General features: G+C 40.2%; 1 protein-coding gene across 2 annotated transcripts in view; it reads left to right on the top strand.

Moving 5' to 3' along the window:
• The window catches only part of TMEM150C (transmembrane protein 150C), a 91900-nt gene that overhangs the window by 56026 nt on the left and 17405 nt on the right, over positions 1-18469 (top strand). For both annotated transcript variants that reach the window (XM_087434501.1, XM_087434500.1), the window contains exons 2-5: positions 10244-10333; positions 11178-11231; positions 11359-11391; positions 13085-13152. In XM_087434501.1, the coding sequence (XP_087290627.1) occupies positions 10254-10333; positions 11178-11231; positions 11359-11391; positions 13085-13152 (235 nt within the window). In that variant the 5' untranslated portion in view covers positions 10244-10253. The remainder of the gene's footprint in view (positions 1-10243; positions 10334-11177; positions 11232-11358; positions 11392-13084; positions 13153-18469) is intronic.

The raw sequence follows: 18469 nt of genomic DNA, 5'->3' as shown, positions 1-18469 counted from the left end.
TTCCCTTCTGGAGAGAAAAAACGCCACCTTCACAAGCCGCAGTGCTTCATGGCCACCCGGGAGAAGCCCAAAGGTACGCAGCCTTCCCTGGAGGAGCGGGGCCCTGAGTTGGGGAGCGCTCCCACTGTAGGCATTTTTTGGACCTAGCACAATCGAGATGAGTGCCATAATATCTGACTTTGCTTGCTACTAAAACATTGGGGAGTACCCCCAGAAAAGCTGGTCACAAAGAAATTAAAACTGGCTCTTAAAGGGCCCACGCACAAACTCACCCATTTCAGAAAGCAACCTAAAATCACCAGAAAGAAAGGTGCACAGTGCTTTGGTGAAAAGAGACTCACCTGATAGGCTCTGAGTGCATCTTGGAGAGAGGTGAGACCTCTCCAGGGACTGGGACATTGGCGGCGGCCATTCTAGTGGCCTGGTACAGGCATGGTGACACAGACGGTGGCAGACGCCATTGGAATTCTCCCTGGGGCCTGCTAGCCCAGGGTCTGCCCCACCCACTAGAGCGCCGATTTAATCCAGCTCAGCCAGGGCAGGCAGCCCACCCTAGGGACTGGCCCCACCCAACAACAAGCCCTCGGGCAAATTGTGGGCCTCCTAAGTGAACTGCCTGGATTCTCTGCGGCCTGGGGCGGGGTGGGTCCACTTCTGTGGGGCAGGGCGTGCGCAAGCAGTGGGTGGAGAGTGGGGTGGTGGTGGAGTGTGTGGGGCTCCCGCCTTGGAGAGACTGGGTCCACTTCAGGAAGTTGGGGGCATTCACACGGGGCGGGACTATGTTGACTGTACATGTGGATCTGTTGGCAGCAGGGCTTGTCAGCTGCAGAAGACTTGTGCTTCTCAAAGACTCACATAGGGGATTTGCCCCACCTTCCAAAGCCTGAAACAATTGGTTGCTCCCATGCCTGTGGCCAGCCCCACCCAGCTGCAATCTTCAGAGAGCTTACAAGAGAATAAAGGCTGGAGGCTTATAGCAACTGTAAACCCCTGAGTCTAACAACCTGCCATGCTGGGGGCCTACTCACTTAATAGAAATACTGCAACACAAATGTGCTATTGGAACTTGCAGCCAAATGTGCTATTGGAACTTTCAGCCAACTGTGCTGGGGCTCCCCACACCCAATAAAGAGACTGAAGGGCAATTACAAGCAGCTGAGCATTACAAAAGCTGGCCAGAGGCATAGCTCAGCCTCCCTAGGCACCTACAGGGAGAGCAACCATGCCACAACAGAAGGACACACGTAGCCCACATAGGGGTCACTCCTGGAACACTCGGAACTGAGGGAAGCACACTGCCAGGCCTCATAAGCCATCACTTATATAAGGTCACCTCTCCAAGAGCAGGAGAAGTAGCAGACCTACCTAATACGTAGACACAAGCACAGGGAAAGAGGCAAAATGAGGAGGCAAAGGAATACATTCCAAGTAAGGGAACAGGACAAAACCCCAGAAAAGGAACTAAGTGAAACAGAAATGGTCAACCTACCTGACAGAGAGTTTAAACAAAGAGTGTTAAGGATGCTCACTGATCTTGGGAGAAGAATGGATGAACTCAGTGAGAATGTCAACAAAGAAATGGAAGATATAAAAAAGAACCAATCAGAAATGAAGAATACAGGGCCGGCCCTGTGGCTTAGCGGTTAAGTGCGCGCGCTCCGCTGCTGGCAGCCCGGGTTCGGATCCCGGGCGTGCACCGATGCACCGCTTCTCTGGCCATGCTGAGGCCGCGTCCCAAATGCAGCAACTAGAAGGATGTGCAGCTGTGACATACAACTATCCACTGGGGCTTTGGGGGAAAAATAAATGAATAAAATTAAAAAAAAAAAGAAATGAAGAATACAATACTGGAAATGAAAAATTCACTAGAGGGACTCAAAAGCAGAGTAGAGGATACAGACAACGGATCTGTGAGCTGGACGAAAGACTAGAAGAAATTACCCAAGGTGAACAGGTAAAAGAGAAAAGAATTAAAAAGAGTGAAGACAGTATAAGGGACCTCTGGGACAACATCAAGCGCACTAACATCCGTGTTATAAGTGTCCCAGAAGGAGAAGAGTGAGACAAAGGGGCAGAGAATCTATTTGAAGAAATAATAGCTGAAAACTTCCCAAACCTAAGGAAGGAAACAGACATCCAGGTACAGGAAGCACAGAGTGCACCAAACAAGATAAACCCAAAGAGGCCCACATCAAGACACATCATAATTAAAATGTCCAGAATTAAAGATAAAGAGAGAATCCTAAAAGCTGCAAGAGAATGACAAGTTACATACAAAGGAAACCCCATAAGGCTATCAGCTGACTTCTCAGCAGAAACCTTACAGGCTAGAAGAGAGTGGCAGGATATATTTAAAATGCTAAAAGGAAAAAACCTACAGCCAAGAATACTCTACCCGGCAAGGTTATCATTCAAAATGAAAGGAGAGATAAAAAATTTCCCAGACAAGCAAAAGTTAAAAGAGTTTGTCACCAAGAAACTAGTACTACAAGAAATGCTAAAGGGACTTATTTAAGGGGAAAAGAGAAGACCACAAATAGGAAAATTATCTATTTCCATGATAAGAGCGTAATGGATACAAATGCACAAAAAGGAGGTTAGATGTGATATCAAAAACCTAAAATGTGGGAGGAGGGGAGTTAAAGAGTAGAGCTTTCAGACAGAGGTCAAACTAAAGAGACCATCAACTTAATATTGATCACTATATACGTAGGTTACTGTATATGAACCCCATGGTAATCACAAACCAGAAACCTCTAATAAATAATCAAAAAACTAAGAGAAAGGAACCCAAACATAATACTAAAGAAAGCCATCAAACCACAAGGGAAGAGAGCAAGAGAAGAAGAAAGGAACAGAGAAGAACTACTAAAACACTGAGGAAAAAAAGTTAAAAAATGGAAGTAAGTACATACTTATCAATAGCTACTTTAAACATCAATGGACTAAATGCTCCAATTAAAAGGCATAGGGTGGCTGATTGGATAAAAAAAACAAGACCCATATATGTGCTGCATACAAGAGACACATTTCAGACATAAAGACACTCACAAACTGAAAGTGAAGGGATGGAAAAAGATACTCCATGCAAATGGCAATGAAAAGAAAGCTGGGGTAGCAATACTCATATCAGACAAAATAGAGTTTAAAACAAAAACTGTAAAAAGAGACAAGGGCATTACATAATGATCAATGGAACAATCCAACAAGAGGATATAACACTTATAAATATCTATGCACCCAATGTAGGAGCGCCTAAATATATAAAGCAATTATTAACAGACGTGAAAAGAGAAATAGACAGTAACACAATAACAGTAGGGGACCATAACACTCCACTTACACCAACGGATAGATCATCCAAACAGAAGATCAACAAGGAAACATTGGCCTTAAATGACACACTAGAACAGATGGACCTAGTAGATATATACAGAACATTCCATCCAAAAACTGTAGAGTACACATTCTTTTCAAGTGCACATGGAACATTCTCCAGGATTGATCACATATTAGGCCACAAAACAAGTCTCAATAAATTTAAGAAGATTGAAATAATACCAAGCATCTTTTCTGACCACAACAGTATGAAACTAGAAATCAACTATAGGAGGAAAATCAGAAAAGCCACAAATATGTGGAGATTAAACAAAATGCTACTGAACAACAATTGGGTCAATGAAGAAATCACAGGAGAAATAAAAAAATACCTGGAGACAAATGAAAATGAAAATATGACATGTCAGAATTTATGGGATACAGCAAAAGTAGTTCTAAGAGGGAAGTTTATAGCAATACAGGCCTATCTCAACAAACAAGAAAAATCTCAAATAAACAATCTAACAATGCACCTAAAGGAACTGGAAAAAAAAAGAACAAACAAAGCCCCAAATCAGTAGAAGAAGGGAAATAATAAAAATCAGAGCAGAGGGGCTGGCCCAGTGGTGCAAGCAGTTATGTGCGCACACTCCACTGCGGCAGCCCAGGGTTCACTAGTTCGGATCCCGGGCGCACTGACACACCACTTAAGCCATGCTGTGGCCGCGTCCCATATAAAGTGGAGGAAGATGGGCATGGATGTTAGCCCAGGGCCAGTCTTCCTCAGCAAAAAGAGGAGGATTGGCAGATGTTAGCTTAGGGCCAATCTTCCTCACATACACACAAAAAAAATAAAAAAAATAAATAAATAAAATAAAACTCTAAAAAAAAAAATCAGAGCAGAAATAAATGAAGTAGAGACTAAAAAAAAATAGAAAAAATTAATAAAAGCAAGAGCTGGTTCTCTGAAAAGATAAACAAAATTGACAAACCTTTAGCTAGACTCACCAAGAAAAAAAGAGAGAAGGCTCAAATAAATAAAATCAGAAGTGAAAGAGGAGAAATTACAACAGACACCTCAGAAATACAAAAGATTATAAGAGACTACTATGAAAAGCTATATGCCAACCAATTCGACCATCTGGAAGAAATGGATAAATTCTTAGAATCATACAACCTTCCAAAACTGGATCAAGAAGATGTAGAGAATTTGAATAGACCAATCACCAGTAAGGAGATTGAAACAGTAATCAAAAACGTCCCCCCAAATAAAAGTCCAGGACCAGATGGCTTCCCTGGTGAATTCTACCAAACATTCAAAGAAGACTTAATACCTATCCTTCTCAAACTCTTCCAAAAAATTGAGGAGGGGGGAAGCTCCCTAACTCATTCTACGAAGCCAACATTACCCTGATACCAAAACCAGACGAGGACAACACACAAAAAGAAAATTACAGGCCAATATCACTGATGAACATCGATGCAAAAATCCTCAACAAAATACTAGCAAATCGCATACAACAATGCATTAAAAAGATTGTACACCATGATCAGGTGGGGTTTATTCCAGGGATGCAGGGATGGTTCAACATTTGCAAATCAATCAATGTGATATACCACATTAATAAAATGAAGAATAAAAATCACATGATCATCTCAATAGATGCAGAGAAAGCATTTGACCAGATAGAGCATCCATTTATGATAAAAACTCTGAATAAAATGGGTATAGCAGGAAAGTACCTTAACATAATAAAGGCCATATATGACAAACCCACAGCTAATATCATACTCACTGGAGAAAAACTGAAAGCTATCCCTGTAAGAACAGGAACCAGACAAGGATGCCCACTCTCACCACGCCTATGTAACATAGTATTGGAAGTCCTATCCAGAGCAATCAGGCAAGAAAAAGAAATAAAAGGGATCCAAATTGGAAAGGAAGAAGTGAAACTCTCACTATTTGCAGACAACATGATTTTATATAAAGAAAACTCTAAAGAATCCACCAAAAAACTTTTAGAAGTAATAAACGAATACGGTAAAGTTGCAGGATACAAAATCAACATACAAAAATCAGTTGCATTTCTATACACTAACAACGAAGTAGCAGAGAGAGAAATTAAGAATACAATCCCATTTACAATTGCAACAAAAAGAATAAAATACCTAGGAATAAACTTAACCAAAGAGGTGAAAGATCTGTACACTGAAAACTACAAAACATTGCTGCGAGAAATTGAAGAAGACAAAAAGAAATGGAAAGATGCTCTTGGATTGGAAGAATTAACATAGTTAAGATGTTCCATACTCCCTAAAGCAATCTATAGATTCAATGCAATCCCTATCAAAGTTCCAACAACATTTTTCACAGAAATAGAACAAAGAATCCTAAAATTTATATGGAACAACAAAAGACCCCAAATAGCTAAAGGAATCCTGAGAAAAAAGAACAAAGCTGGAGGTATCACACTCCCTGATTTCAAAATATACTACAAAGCTATAGTAACCAAAACAGCATGGTACTGGCACAAAAACAGACACACAGATCAATGGAATAGAATTGAAAGCCCATAAATAAACCTACACATCTATGAACAGCTGATCTTCGACAAAGGAGCCAAGAACATACAATGGAGAAAGGAAAGTCTCTTCAACAAATGGTGTTGGGAAAACTGGACAGCCACGTGCAAAAAAATGAAAGTACGCCATTATCTTACACCATACACAAAAATTAACTCAAAATGGATTAAAGACTTGAATGTAAGACCTGAAACCATGAAACTTCTAGAAGAAAACATAGGCAGTACACTCTTCGACATTGGTCTTAGCAACACATTTTCAAGCACCATGTCTGACCGGGCAAGAGAAACAATAGAAAAAATAAACAAATGGGACTACAACAAACTAAAAACCTTCTGCACAGCAAAGGAAACCATCAACAAAATGAAAAGATAACCTAACAATTGGGAGAAGATATTTGCAAACCATACATCTGATAAGGGGTTAATCTCCAAAATATATAAAGAACTCGTGCATCTCAACAACAAAAAAAACTACCAACCCAATTAAAAAATGGGCAAAAGACCTGAACAGACATTTCTCCAAAGAAGATATACAGATGGCCAACAGGCACATGAAAAGATGTTCAACATCATTAACTATCAGGGAAATTCAAATCAAAACTACAATGAGATATCACCTCACGCCTGTCAGAATGGCTATAATTAATAAGACAAGAAACAACAAGTGTTGGAGAGGATGTGGAGAGAAGGGAACTCTCATACACTGCTGGTGGGAGTGCAAACTGGTGCAGCCACTATGGAAAACAGTATGGAGATTCCTCAAAAAATTAAGCATAGAACTATCATACGATCCAGCTATTCCACTGCTGCATATTTATTCAAAGAACATGAAAACACCAATGCGTAAAGATACATGCACCCCTGTGTTCATTGCAGCGTTATTCACAATAGCCAAGACTTGGAAGCAACCTAAGTGCCCATCAAGGGACGAATGGATAAAGAAGATGTGGTATATATACACAATGGAATACTACTCAGCCATAAGAAACGATGAAATCCAGCCATTTGTGACAACATGGAGGACATTGAGGGTATTATGCAAAGTGAAATAAGTCAGAGGGAGAACGTCAAATACCGTATGATCTCAGTCATTAAGTAGTAGATAATAACAACAACAAACAAACACATAGATACAGAGATTGGATTGGTGGTTACCAGAGGGGAAGGGGGGAGGGAGGAGGGCGAAAGGGATAATTAGGCACCTGTGTGTGGTGATGGATTGTAATTAGTATTTGGGTGGTGAACATGAGAATATGATGTAATCCATGCAGAAATAGAAGTATAATGATGTACTCCTGAAATTTATAAATGTTTACAGTTATAAACCAATGTTACCACAATAAACAAACAAAAAAAGAGATTGTTAATAAAACAGTATAAAACATGCCATAATTCTATTTAAAAGACTTTAAAATTTTTGATATAATATTTATAAATATATTTTAGATTTAAAATTAGTTGTTCCTCTATTTCCAGAACAAAATATAAGGGAGGAAAATATCCATAACTTAAGACAAAAGGAGGTTTTCACTCTATGGCAAGTTGAGGAATATCATTTTGAAAATTGTGATGCTTTTAAATAAAAACAAGAATGCTGGATATATTAAAAGAAAAAAAGAAAAGCAATGCATACTGAAGGATAACCAACGAGTAAAATCTCAGGAAGACAGGCCCTCCTTCAATATGTGTGTAAGGTTATGGTATTAATTTTTTTGAAGAGTCATCTGAAGAAAGAAACTACTACTATGAGGAAGGTTGTCTGCCTCCTTCTAGAAAAACAGGAGCCCAGAGAAGAAGAAAAGTGTTAAGCTGTCCTGAGCCCTGCTTTAGCTGGAGAGTACCTTGTCCTAACACAAGTATTGATCTGCTTGGCAGTTATACTTGGCAGAGCTGCCACTTCCCGGAACATGCATTATGTGCCCTTCCCGGAAGGGGCTTCACCTGTATCATCATTAATTCTCAGCACAATCCTACAAAATAGAAGTTATCTCTATAATTAAACTAAGGCTTAAGAGATGAAATAACTTCCCAGAGATCACACAGCTAGTGAGTGGCAGAGCTGGGTTTCAGTCCTATCCCTTGCCATACCTTTTCCATTCCACCAAACTGCCTCTCTTTAAAGTTAATTGGCATATAAAAGCATTGTAACTTGATGCCGTAGTCTTAGAATTATCTGGTTAACTCTCTTCACTCTACTTTCCTGCTTCCAAATTTTGATTTCCCATATTGACGTTCCTAAAAGGGGAGCCAATGTGAGTGTTTGTCCATGTGGTAGCTGTTTCTCACTGTACATTAATAAGTTGGCATTCCGATCTATTCACCAGTCTGTTGTAAAAATGGTTAATAGGCATGAGTTTTTTCTGGGGCTGATAATTCTGGGTACATTGGAGCATTCTGTTACTGCAAAAGTATAAGATACTAGACTTGGGGTAACTTCTAAGTACTACCATCCTGTGAGGCCTGAGTCTTTGATGTCCTTCTCCCTCCTAGGATTCAACAATCTTCATGTAGCAAGATGGGGAAATGGTGTTACAGATTTAAGTAACTGGCCCAGGTCCGGAGAGTTAATTATTGGCAAAGCTAAGGTTTAGAACTGGGTCTCCTAACTCTTATTCCAATGTAACCATTTCAGCTGTACTATCCTATTGCAGCACCCTATTTCAGGGGCAGATCTAGAATTATTGGGTTACATGCTCAATCACCATTCCTATTTTCTGTATTTCCTCTACTTCTTGGCTACTGATGGAATTATTTTTGTTAGCATAATTGATAGCTTTATTGTGAGCCCACAGCTTTCTGGACATAAATAAATGGACACTGACTAGCCATATTGCGTATGCTTAAAATGTTCATCATTCTTCTGCATGATATAAGCCATGCACCACTGGTTCATATGGTAGCTTTTATATATTGTATGGAGTGTTACATGTATAAATAGTTGTATTCATTAGACCTCACATCAGTTATTTCCACCACCCGGTATAGTACCTGGCACAAGTAGGGTGTCAATACTTGTGAATTGGATCAGCTTGGATTAGATTGGATTAAATTGATTGAAAGTGGCTCTAATGTCTTTCAGCTCCTAGATTCTGTCATTTAACACCCCTGCCCAGATAGGTGTTTAGTCTATAGCATGACTGTTCAAAGACACGTCATTAGGTCCAGGTGTCTGTCCCCTGGCCTGAAAGATCTCCCTTATCAGGCAGGTCAGTTCTGGGAACTAAGACCTTTCTGACACCTTGCAGGTCGCCAGTCTCAAGGGAGGGCCATGTTCTCTTTCGGGTCTCAATACTTTGAAGGTCCAGGGAGTCTCAGCACGTGAAAGCAGGTATCATGGAGGTGCTCAGAAACGTGGCAGTGCTGGTTCAAACCTGAAACGACTTGTTGCAGTTCATTGTAAAACCCAAAATAATGAGCAGTGATATCTCCGTAGAGGTACCTATTAATCACATTATCTTTCTGTTTGTCAGGTCACCTGTGGAGGTCATTAGGGCAATTTATTCTCTTGGAACAAGTGTTTTTTGCCTTAAGGCTTGTTGGCATCCAGTGTCTCAAATAAATTTTGTTTGATGGTTTGGGGCAAAGAAGTAAACTGATAATTAGTTATTAGTTTCTATTCTATACCAATAATTTTTCATGGACACTTCTGAAGTTTTTCCCTTCATTTTTGTGGAGAATTTTTTATTCATATATTTTTGCTTTCAAATATAATATCCAAAATGCCTGACATCTGTATTTTTTTCATTGAGTTTGTTGCGCCGATTTAAAGTTATACACAATGCATTGTTTTCTAGAGCGTTCATCTTTAGTCTTCTGAGATAGTTGCTCAATAACGTTGTCTTGAGAAAAGTTTGGATTTGCAAAGCATTTGTCATTTCCTCTTGCATTGCTAATTTATTTAGTAACCATTTGTTCTAAAACTCGTCTGCGAAGCTGTAGACATATGTACGTGCCAGATCCACAGATCCATAAATCCGTCAATGTTAATAATAACACTAAAAGTAGGTTGGAGTATGCCTTTGGTACCTAGCTCTTCTCCTAAAAATCTTAACCCAAACCCTTTGTCCTTTCTTATATACACTGATGCTTATATTAGGATAAATGTTTTTATGAGAATATTTCCATCAGTTCTCAACTAAGACTCTGAAATATTTAGATAATCATCCATGTTAACTGCTCAAGGGATTTCCCACATGTGTAGGTGGCAGTAATGATACAGATTTGAATCACGGTTTCATAAAATACACTTTTTTTTTCAGTTAAAGTAAACTTCCTTTCCATCTTGAAAGAGTGAAGTACGTTTTTGCCTTAATTATTAATACCTGTTCATTATATTTCAGTGGTACAGGCATGGATGGGAAGAAATGCAGCGTATGGATGTTTTTACCTCTTGTATTTACTTTGTTTACTTCAGCTGGATTGTGGATAGTGTGAGTATTCTCTTATTTTATTATTTAAGGACTCAGGTGCAATGCAGATAAAAATGTAAAGTTTTGATAGTATATGGCATACCTATATGAATGTATTTATAAATAATTTAAAATAATGTTTACTCATTCAGCCTTGCTCAAGTCCCCATTTCTCTTCTTCTGTTACTCAAAGTAAATAACAAGAGTGAGTAATAAATTATGCAAAGCAGGTAGTGAAGAATACTGGTTTTATTTTGTGTTCCCATGTTCTTCCAGTAATGAACATTCTGTAAACTGGTGATATGGATTCATTATTTGCAAGATTTGCTAATGTGACACTAACATGCTAAGGATTCCATTCACAGTCCAGTATTTTTTTTTTCGTAACTGGGTCTAGTATGTTTATAAAACAGTTATCATTACATTGGAAGTCTTGACTTATCCCAAAACATTCCCACATTTGCTTATTTCAAGTACCATTCACTTCCAGAAAATTATTTTAGTTCCTTGCAGTTCATTAAGAAAGGTGGACACATATTCCTAAGAAATTAGAAAATTTGAATTCTAATTTTAGCCCAAAGTTATAAGGTCTTATTTCTTTGTTTTTCAGTTTCCAGATTATAATGATGGCCATTAATTTGGGGGGTGTTTTGAAAATTAAAGAAATATTATTAATAATGACATTTGAACTTCAGAGCTAAGTGATCTATAGGTAAAGCATTGCAGTAAAAGAGCATTTTCCCAGTTAGGAAAAAAAAAGCGAGTGTAATTTAATGTGGTTGGTCTCATAAATCTGGGAAACAAATGTCTTGGTTTTTTAAAAAATTTCTTTATTTTATAAACTTCTATTGTTCTTTCTTCATAGATACTTTATAGCTGTGGAAGATGACAAAATTTTCCCATTAAATTCAGCTGAAAGGTAAAGTTTATCTCTGGGTAATTCATTGTTCATCAACAGACTTCACAAAAACTTTGCCACTGGTGGGGTTAAACTGTGCATGGATGACTGTACTTTAGCCTGAGCTTCTGTGTTTTTTGTTTTCCAGGAAACCTGGTGTGAAGCATGCACCATATATAAGGTAACTTGATAACTCTCTTCTGATCTGTTGGATCTTGGAAAAATGAGAGGATGGCTTATAAACAACAGAAATTTATTTCTCACAGCTCTGGAGGCTGGAAGTCCAAGATCAGGGTACCAGCATGTTTGGGTTCTGGTGAGGACCCTCTCTGGCATACAGACTGCCATCTTCTCATTGTATCCTCACAAGGTGGAAAGAAAGCGAGAGAGCCCTTTGGGGTCCCAAGAGGCATTGGTCTCGCCTTTGAAATTGAGGAGAGGCAGCCCGGCACCCCACTACCCTTTAGTCCTAGCTGGTAGTGTTTCTGCTGGTATAATCACATCTGTCTTCCTAGCTTTTGTTGAGATGGTTAATTAAATCCGTGTTTCAGGGCCCGCCTGGTGGCGCAAGTGGTTAAGTGTGTGTGCTCTGCTGTGGCAGCGCGGGGTTCGCCAGTTCGGATCCCGGGCGCGCACCGATGCACCGCTTGGCAAGCCATGCTGTGGCGGCATCCCATATAAACTGGAGGAAGATGAGCACGGATGTTAGCCCAGGGCCAGTCTTCCTCAGCAAAAAGAGGAGGATTGGCAGATGTTAGCTCAGGGCTGATCTTCCTCACACACACACACAAAAAATCCGTGTTTCACACCCACACAAATCTCCTTATCAAAGGGTCACTTGGCCACACCCTTAGTGTTCTCTTCCAAATGTGCTTTCTCATTTTTGCAATATGGTTAGGCTGAGGATTTTCCAAATCTTTAAGTTCTGGTTCCTTTTTGCTTAACAATTCCATCTTCAAATCATTTCTTGCTTCTCACATTTTGCTTTAAGAAGTCAGGAGGAACCAAGCCACTCCTCTAACACTTTGCTTAGAAATATCTTCAGGTAAATATTCAGTTTCATCATTCACAAGTTTTACCTTCCACAAAACACTAGAACACAAACACAATTCAGTGACATTCTTTGCCACTTTATAACAAGGATTGCCTTTCCTCCAGTTTCCAATAATATGTTCCTCATTTCCATCTAAAACCTCATCAGAATGGCCTGTACTGCCCATATTCCTACCAGCGTTCTGTTCATGATTACTTAGGTATTCTCTAAGAAGACAGAAGCTGTCTTTACAGCTCTCCTCTTTTCTTTCTGAACTCCCACCAGAATCGCCTTTGAAAGTCCCTTCATGACAATCTAGGCTTTTTCTAGCATGCACCTCAAAACTCTTCCAGTCTCTACCGATTACTCAATTCTGAAGCCACTTCCACATTTTTAGATATTCGTTATAGCAGTGCCCGCATTTCTCAGTACTAATTTCTGTTTTAGTCAGTTCAAGTTGCTATAACAAAGTACCATAGATTAGGTAGCTTATAAACAACAGAAATTCATTTCTTACACCTCTGGAGGCTGGAAGTCCAAGATCAGGGTGCCAGCATGGTCAAGTTCTGATGAGAGCTCTCTTCTGGGCTTCAGACTACCCATTGTATCCTCAAATGGCAGAAAGAGGATGCCAGAGGTCCCTTTCATAAGGGCACGAATCCATTCACCAGGGCTCCATCCTCTTGACCTAATCATCTCCCAAAGGCCCCACCTCCTAATACTATCATATTGGGAGTTAGGATTTCAACATTTGAATTTTGAAGGGACATAAACATTCAGTCCATTGCACAGGGTTATAGATTTTAATACAGTAATAACAAAACATTTCATATTTTTCAAGTATTGCAGGCGATGAACCTCCTGCAAGCTGTGTGTTTAGTCAAGTTATGAACATGGCAGCATTTCTAGGTAAGAAGAGCATAAAGAATGCTCTATGTTCTTTGGTACCTTTCTTTTTTATTTTCAATTCTCCCAAACCCATATCAGAAGCATGGTGGGCTTAGTTGATAATTTGGGATCATATCATGTCAATATGCTGAAGCTAGCTTTTTGTTTTGAGGGTCTTTTTTCTCATAAATCCTTTTATGTTCACCCTGCTTACCTTACATTTTCTCTTCCCTTTACCATCTTTATCATTTCAGTGTATTCTTGACTTTATTTCTTTTGCTGCATGAAACAATATATTTCATGTACAATAAAATCCTGCATGAGAGAATGTAATATTGTGCAATATGTTTGCTTTAAGAAGATGCCTTAATTTATTCCTTCGCTGGCAGAGATGAAAAATGCATAGGCTCTGTGATAAATATTGATGTGTGTAGATATTGTCTTTAATTCTAAAGGTCAGCATTAACATTAGGGTGACACTCTCACTTATGCCTATACACATATGAAGCTGGCAAATGGAGACATAGGTTAAAAAAAAAAAGAAAAAAAACCCTTCTGTACTCGTGTCTGGCCCCAGATCCCCACTTTTTCTTCAGGGCCTAAGACCCTCATTTAATATCCTGCCCCTTTGTTCTGTGAGTGCTTCCATGACCTGGTTGTCCTCCAGGGATCATGAGAACCAGCCATGCGCTATCATTTTCCAAATCAACCTTGTATACCATCTCCTCAAGGCCAGGCCTCCCCAGTGTCTTTCAAAGGGTCAACTAACCATCATTGTTGGCATGCTGTGGGGGATGGGCCAGTGACAGCTAAATTTTTTTTAGCTGTGACAGCTGTGGTTTTCTGGAAATGGTACTCTTGGATGGTGAGACTTTCACTCCAAGTAAAAGATAAAGATGATGTTATTACTGAGGGAGTATTTGGCCTTTGTGGCACCTGTCCCCCAAAGAGGACAGGTGTCCCCCCATGTATAACTCCCCCCCCAAATTCCTACTCACTCTTAACACGCTCTTTTTTAATGTTTGCTTTAGGAAAAGAGAAGACCTATAGAACTCACTGGAAAATCAAAGGAGAGGGTTGGCCCAACATGCAATGCAGGCTGAATCTTAGTTAGTTCAGAAGGCTCAGAACTGGAGAAACATGGAGAAAATTCCCTGTGAGGCCCAAGAGGCCTCTCTTGACCCTGTGAGGTTCAAAGAGAAGAAAACTGGGGGGCTTCTCTGCAGTGGATAAGATTCCTCCCTGGAACTGACCTTTCCCTACCCAGGCTTCCCCAAAGCATACCCTATTTGCCTAAGCAGGAAGTGTCTGGAAGGCATGGGATGCCATGCCAGCATTAAGGAGAAGGTTAGATATACCCTGATGCTGGGGTTGCTGAATCTTTAAAGAAGCTCTTCTCTTCATGCTCTTGGCAGGCAGGATTTTCATGTCCCAGATATTCGCAAGTTCTGAGAAAGGTTGTACTTACAGCAGCTAATGCACAGGTGGGCACCAGGGCCAGTCCTAGTCAGTGAAGTCTTTTCTTCACTGCCTTCAGCCTCAAAGCTGCCAGGAAGCTTTATACTCACTTTTTTCTCTACTCTGGATACCACTCTTCTGAAAAGATCTAATAAACTTATTCATACCAAGGCATAAATGACTGCTAAGGAAATATTTGCATTTAATAGAGCCCAAAGCCGCAAAAGTGACTCTTGAACTGAGGGTCAGGGACTTTTCCCAGCCCCTCTGCAGTCACACCGCTTAGGCCTGCAGGTTGGCACCTACTCATATGATTATCCCCACAGGGCACAATAATAACAATAATTACTAGCAATCATTTATATTTCAGGCACTGTGCTAAGTGCTTTGCAAATACTACTTCATCTAATCACAATACACAGAGGACTGCCCTTATAAAAAAGCTGTCACGGCTGGCTGTCCTCCATGGGCTTTAAAGAAACCAGTGTATGTGTTGGAGGCCACATATTGTTTTCTTCATATTCTTAAGACAAATTGATATTTCCCAGTAGTCTTTAGTATATAATCTAAAAAATACCAGTTTGCACAGCTCACAAATTTATCCAGTTATAAAGTTTAGGATTAACTAATTATAAAAGCATTCCCAAAAACAAAGTAATGAAAACAAGTTTCCCTCTTCCAGATGACATTCATCATCATCTTATTCTCCAGTCCTTCTCTTCTCCACCAAGAAGCAATTAAGCTCTTACTAGCTCTCGCTCTAACATATTGCAGCATCCAGTGTTTATTCTTTATTATCTTGCGTGATTTTTAGTGCCATCTGGTAGACACAAAACTGATTAAGATTAGTGTTCAGTGGGAATAAACCAACAATTATTTATTTATCAACTCTGGGAGTGAAAAAGAGTCAGTTTACTAATGATTCTTGCTTTAAACTGTGGATGCTTATGTCTCCCAGGCCCGTCACTGTTAGACCTCAGACTATTACTTTAGACGACATAACTGACTTTAAGAAACTGCCTATAAGACTTCTTTTTGGAGGTGACGTCAGCATCATGGCAGAGTGAGCTTTCCCCATTGAACTTTCTCCCGCTAAGATACAACAAAAAGGACAGTCATATACCAACAGAACACATTCACACAACACAAAAGATGTCTGAGAGACCCACGCAGCTGTACGTGTAAGGCTGAAGGTGCTGGAACCCCCAGAGGAAGTGGAAGGAGGTAGGAAGAACTCCCCTCCTTCCCCAAGGACAGTGACCCTGAGACCAAGACCTCGCAGCTCTCGGAGAGAGAGGGGGAGAGGAGGCCCTCCACAGGAAAACCATTGCTCTCCAAGTTCCCTCACAGCCTGTGGGGAACTCTCTCATGGAAGGAACAGGACTGGTGTGGGGGTGCCTTCATCAAGCTAGCACCCAGGAGAGCAGATAGCGAGGGGGGAGTGAGAAGCCCCTGGGATCGGGGAGGCGAGAGTGAGCACCCCTCTTCCCCACCAGGTACTTCAACTTAGCAGCGCTACAGTCTCAGCTCAGTGGTGCTCTAGCTCAGCCAAGCTCCAGCCCCAGTGGCTCTGGCCTGACTGTGCACCGGCCCCCGCTTCCCCAGCCCCACTGCTCTGGCCCTGGCCATGCTCTGGCTCATCCACACACTGCTCTCTACTGCTCTGACCCAGCCATGCTCCGGCCCCAGCTGCTTCAACTCCAGCTGCTTTGGCCCAGCCGTGCTCCAGCTCCAGCTGCTTTGGCCCAGGTGCACTCCAGCTCCAGCTGCTTCAGCCCAGCCACACTCCCCCTCCAGCTGCTTCAGCCCAGCCATGCTTCAGCTCAGCTGTGCTTCAGCTCAGCTGATCGGCCAGAGTACCCGCAGATGGCGGTGGGCTCAGAATACACAGCTCTGGATCCCCATCCAGTGGCAGCAGGTGGAAACCGCAACTAGATATTTTCAGTATGAGGAAAAATAAGCCAACACCATCAGGCACTATGCAAAAATATATTAAATCTCCAGAACAGAAGGAAAATGACAAGTACCCCGAAATCAATCCCAAAGGCACAGAAATCTATAACCTAAATGACAGAGAATTCAAAATAGCTATCATAAAAAAGCTCAATGAATTACAAGAAAATACATGTAGACAATTCAATGAAATCAGGAATTGCTTCACAAAAGAGATTGAAACTATAAAGAAAAACCAATCAGAAATATTGGAGATGAAAAACACAATAGAGAAGATAAAGAAAAATATGGATTCCCTAAAGAACAGAGCTGACGATATGGAGGAAAGAATTAGCAATATTGAGGATAGAAATGTAGAAATGCTGCAGATGGAGGAGGAGAGAGAACTAAGACTAAAAAGAAATGAAGAAATTCTCCAAGAAATATATGACTCAATTAGGAAATGCAACATAAGGATTATAAGTATTCCAGAGGGAGAAGAGAGGAGAAAAGGAGCAGAGAACTCCTGAGAACTTCCCAAACTTGGGGAAGGAGCTGGAAATCCCAGTGAATAGAGTCAATAGATCTCCTAAATATATCAACATGAAAAGACCCTCTCCAAGGCATATAGTAGTAAAACTGGCAAAAGTCAGTGACAAAGAAAAAATATTAAGGGCAGCTAGACAACAAAAAATAATAAATAAATAACACACAAAGGAATTCCTATCAGGCTCTCAGCTGATTTCTCGATAGAAGCTTTACAGGCTAGGAGAGAGTGGAATGACATTCAAAATTCTGAAAGACAAAAACTTGCAGCCAAGAATACTCTACCCAGTGAAAATATCCTTCAGATATGATGGAGAAATAGTAACTTTCCCAGATAAGCAAAAGCTAAGGGAGTTCATTGCCTCAAGACCCCCACCACAAGAAATGCTCAAGAAGGCCCTCATGCCTGAAAAAAAAGAGAAACGGGATGCAAAGCTTTGAGCAAGGAGAAAAATAGGTAGACAAAACCAGAAAAATTGCAGCTCTTTATTAGACTGGGTCAGCAAACACTTAATTATAAAATCAAAGATTAAGGAAAGGAAAACACCAAAAATAAATATAACCCCATCACTTTAAAAACAAACCCACAACACAAGATTGAATAAGTTGTGACAACAATAACTTAGTAGGGGAAGAGGAAAGGGATCAAATTGACTTAGTCTAAGGTTATAAGAGGCCATCAGGAAATGGTCTATTTCATCTGTGAGATTTTTTTATACAAACCTCACGGTAACCACTAAACAAACAATCAGAACAGAGTCACACATGATAAATGAAAAGAAAACTAAGAGAATCACCATACAGAACTACCAAACTGAACGGATAGTCTAAAACACACGGGACGAGAAACAAAGGAAATGCAAAAGAACCTGAAAATAAGCAATAAAATAGCAACATAAAGCCCTCATATATCAATAACCACCCTAAATGCAAATGGACTGAATTCTCCAATCAAAAGACATAGAGTGGTGGGATGGATTAAAAAACAAGACCCAACAATATGCTGCCTCCAGGAAACACACCTCAGGTCCAAAGACAAACACAGGCGCAGAGTGAAAGGATGGAAGACAATACCCCAAGCTAATGGCAAACAAAAAAAAAAAGCAGGTGTTGCTGTACTTATATCAGACAAAGTTGACCTTAAGATAAAACAGGTAATGAGAGACAAAGAGGGGCAATATATAATGATAAAAGGGACACTCCACCAAGAAGATATATCACTTATAAATATATATGCACCCAACACAGGAGCACTAAAGTACATAAAACAACTATTAACAAACCTAAAAGGAGATATTAACAATAACACAATAATAGCAGGGATCTTAACACCCCACTTACATCAATGGATAGATCATCCAGACAGAAAGTTAATAAGGAAATAGTGGACTTAAATGAAAAA

Source organism: Ceratotherium simum, chromosome 8 (genome assembly GCF_057802395.1).
Source record: "Ceratotherium simum simum isolate JZ-2026a chromosome 8, ASM5780239v1, whole genome shotgun sequence".
NCBI lineage: Eukaryota > Metazoa > Chordata > Mammalia > Perissodactyla > Rhinocerotidae > Ceratotherium > Ceratotherium simum.
This window is presented reverse-complemented; position numbering and strand designations above follow the sequence as displayed.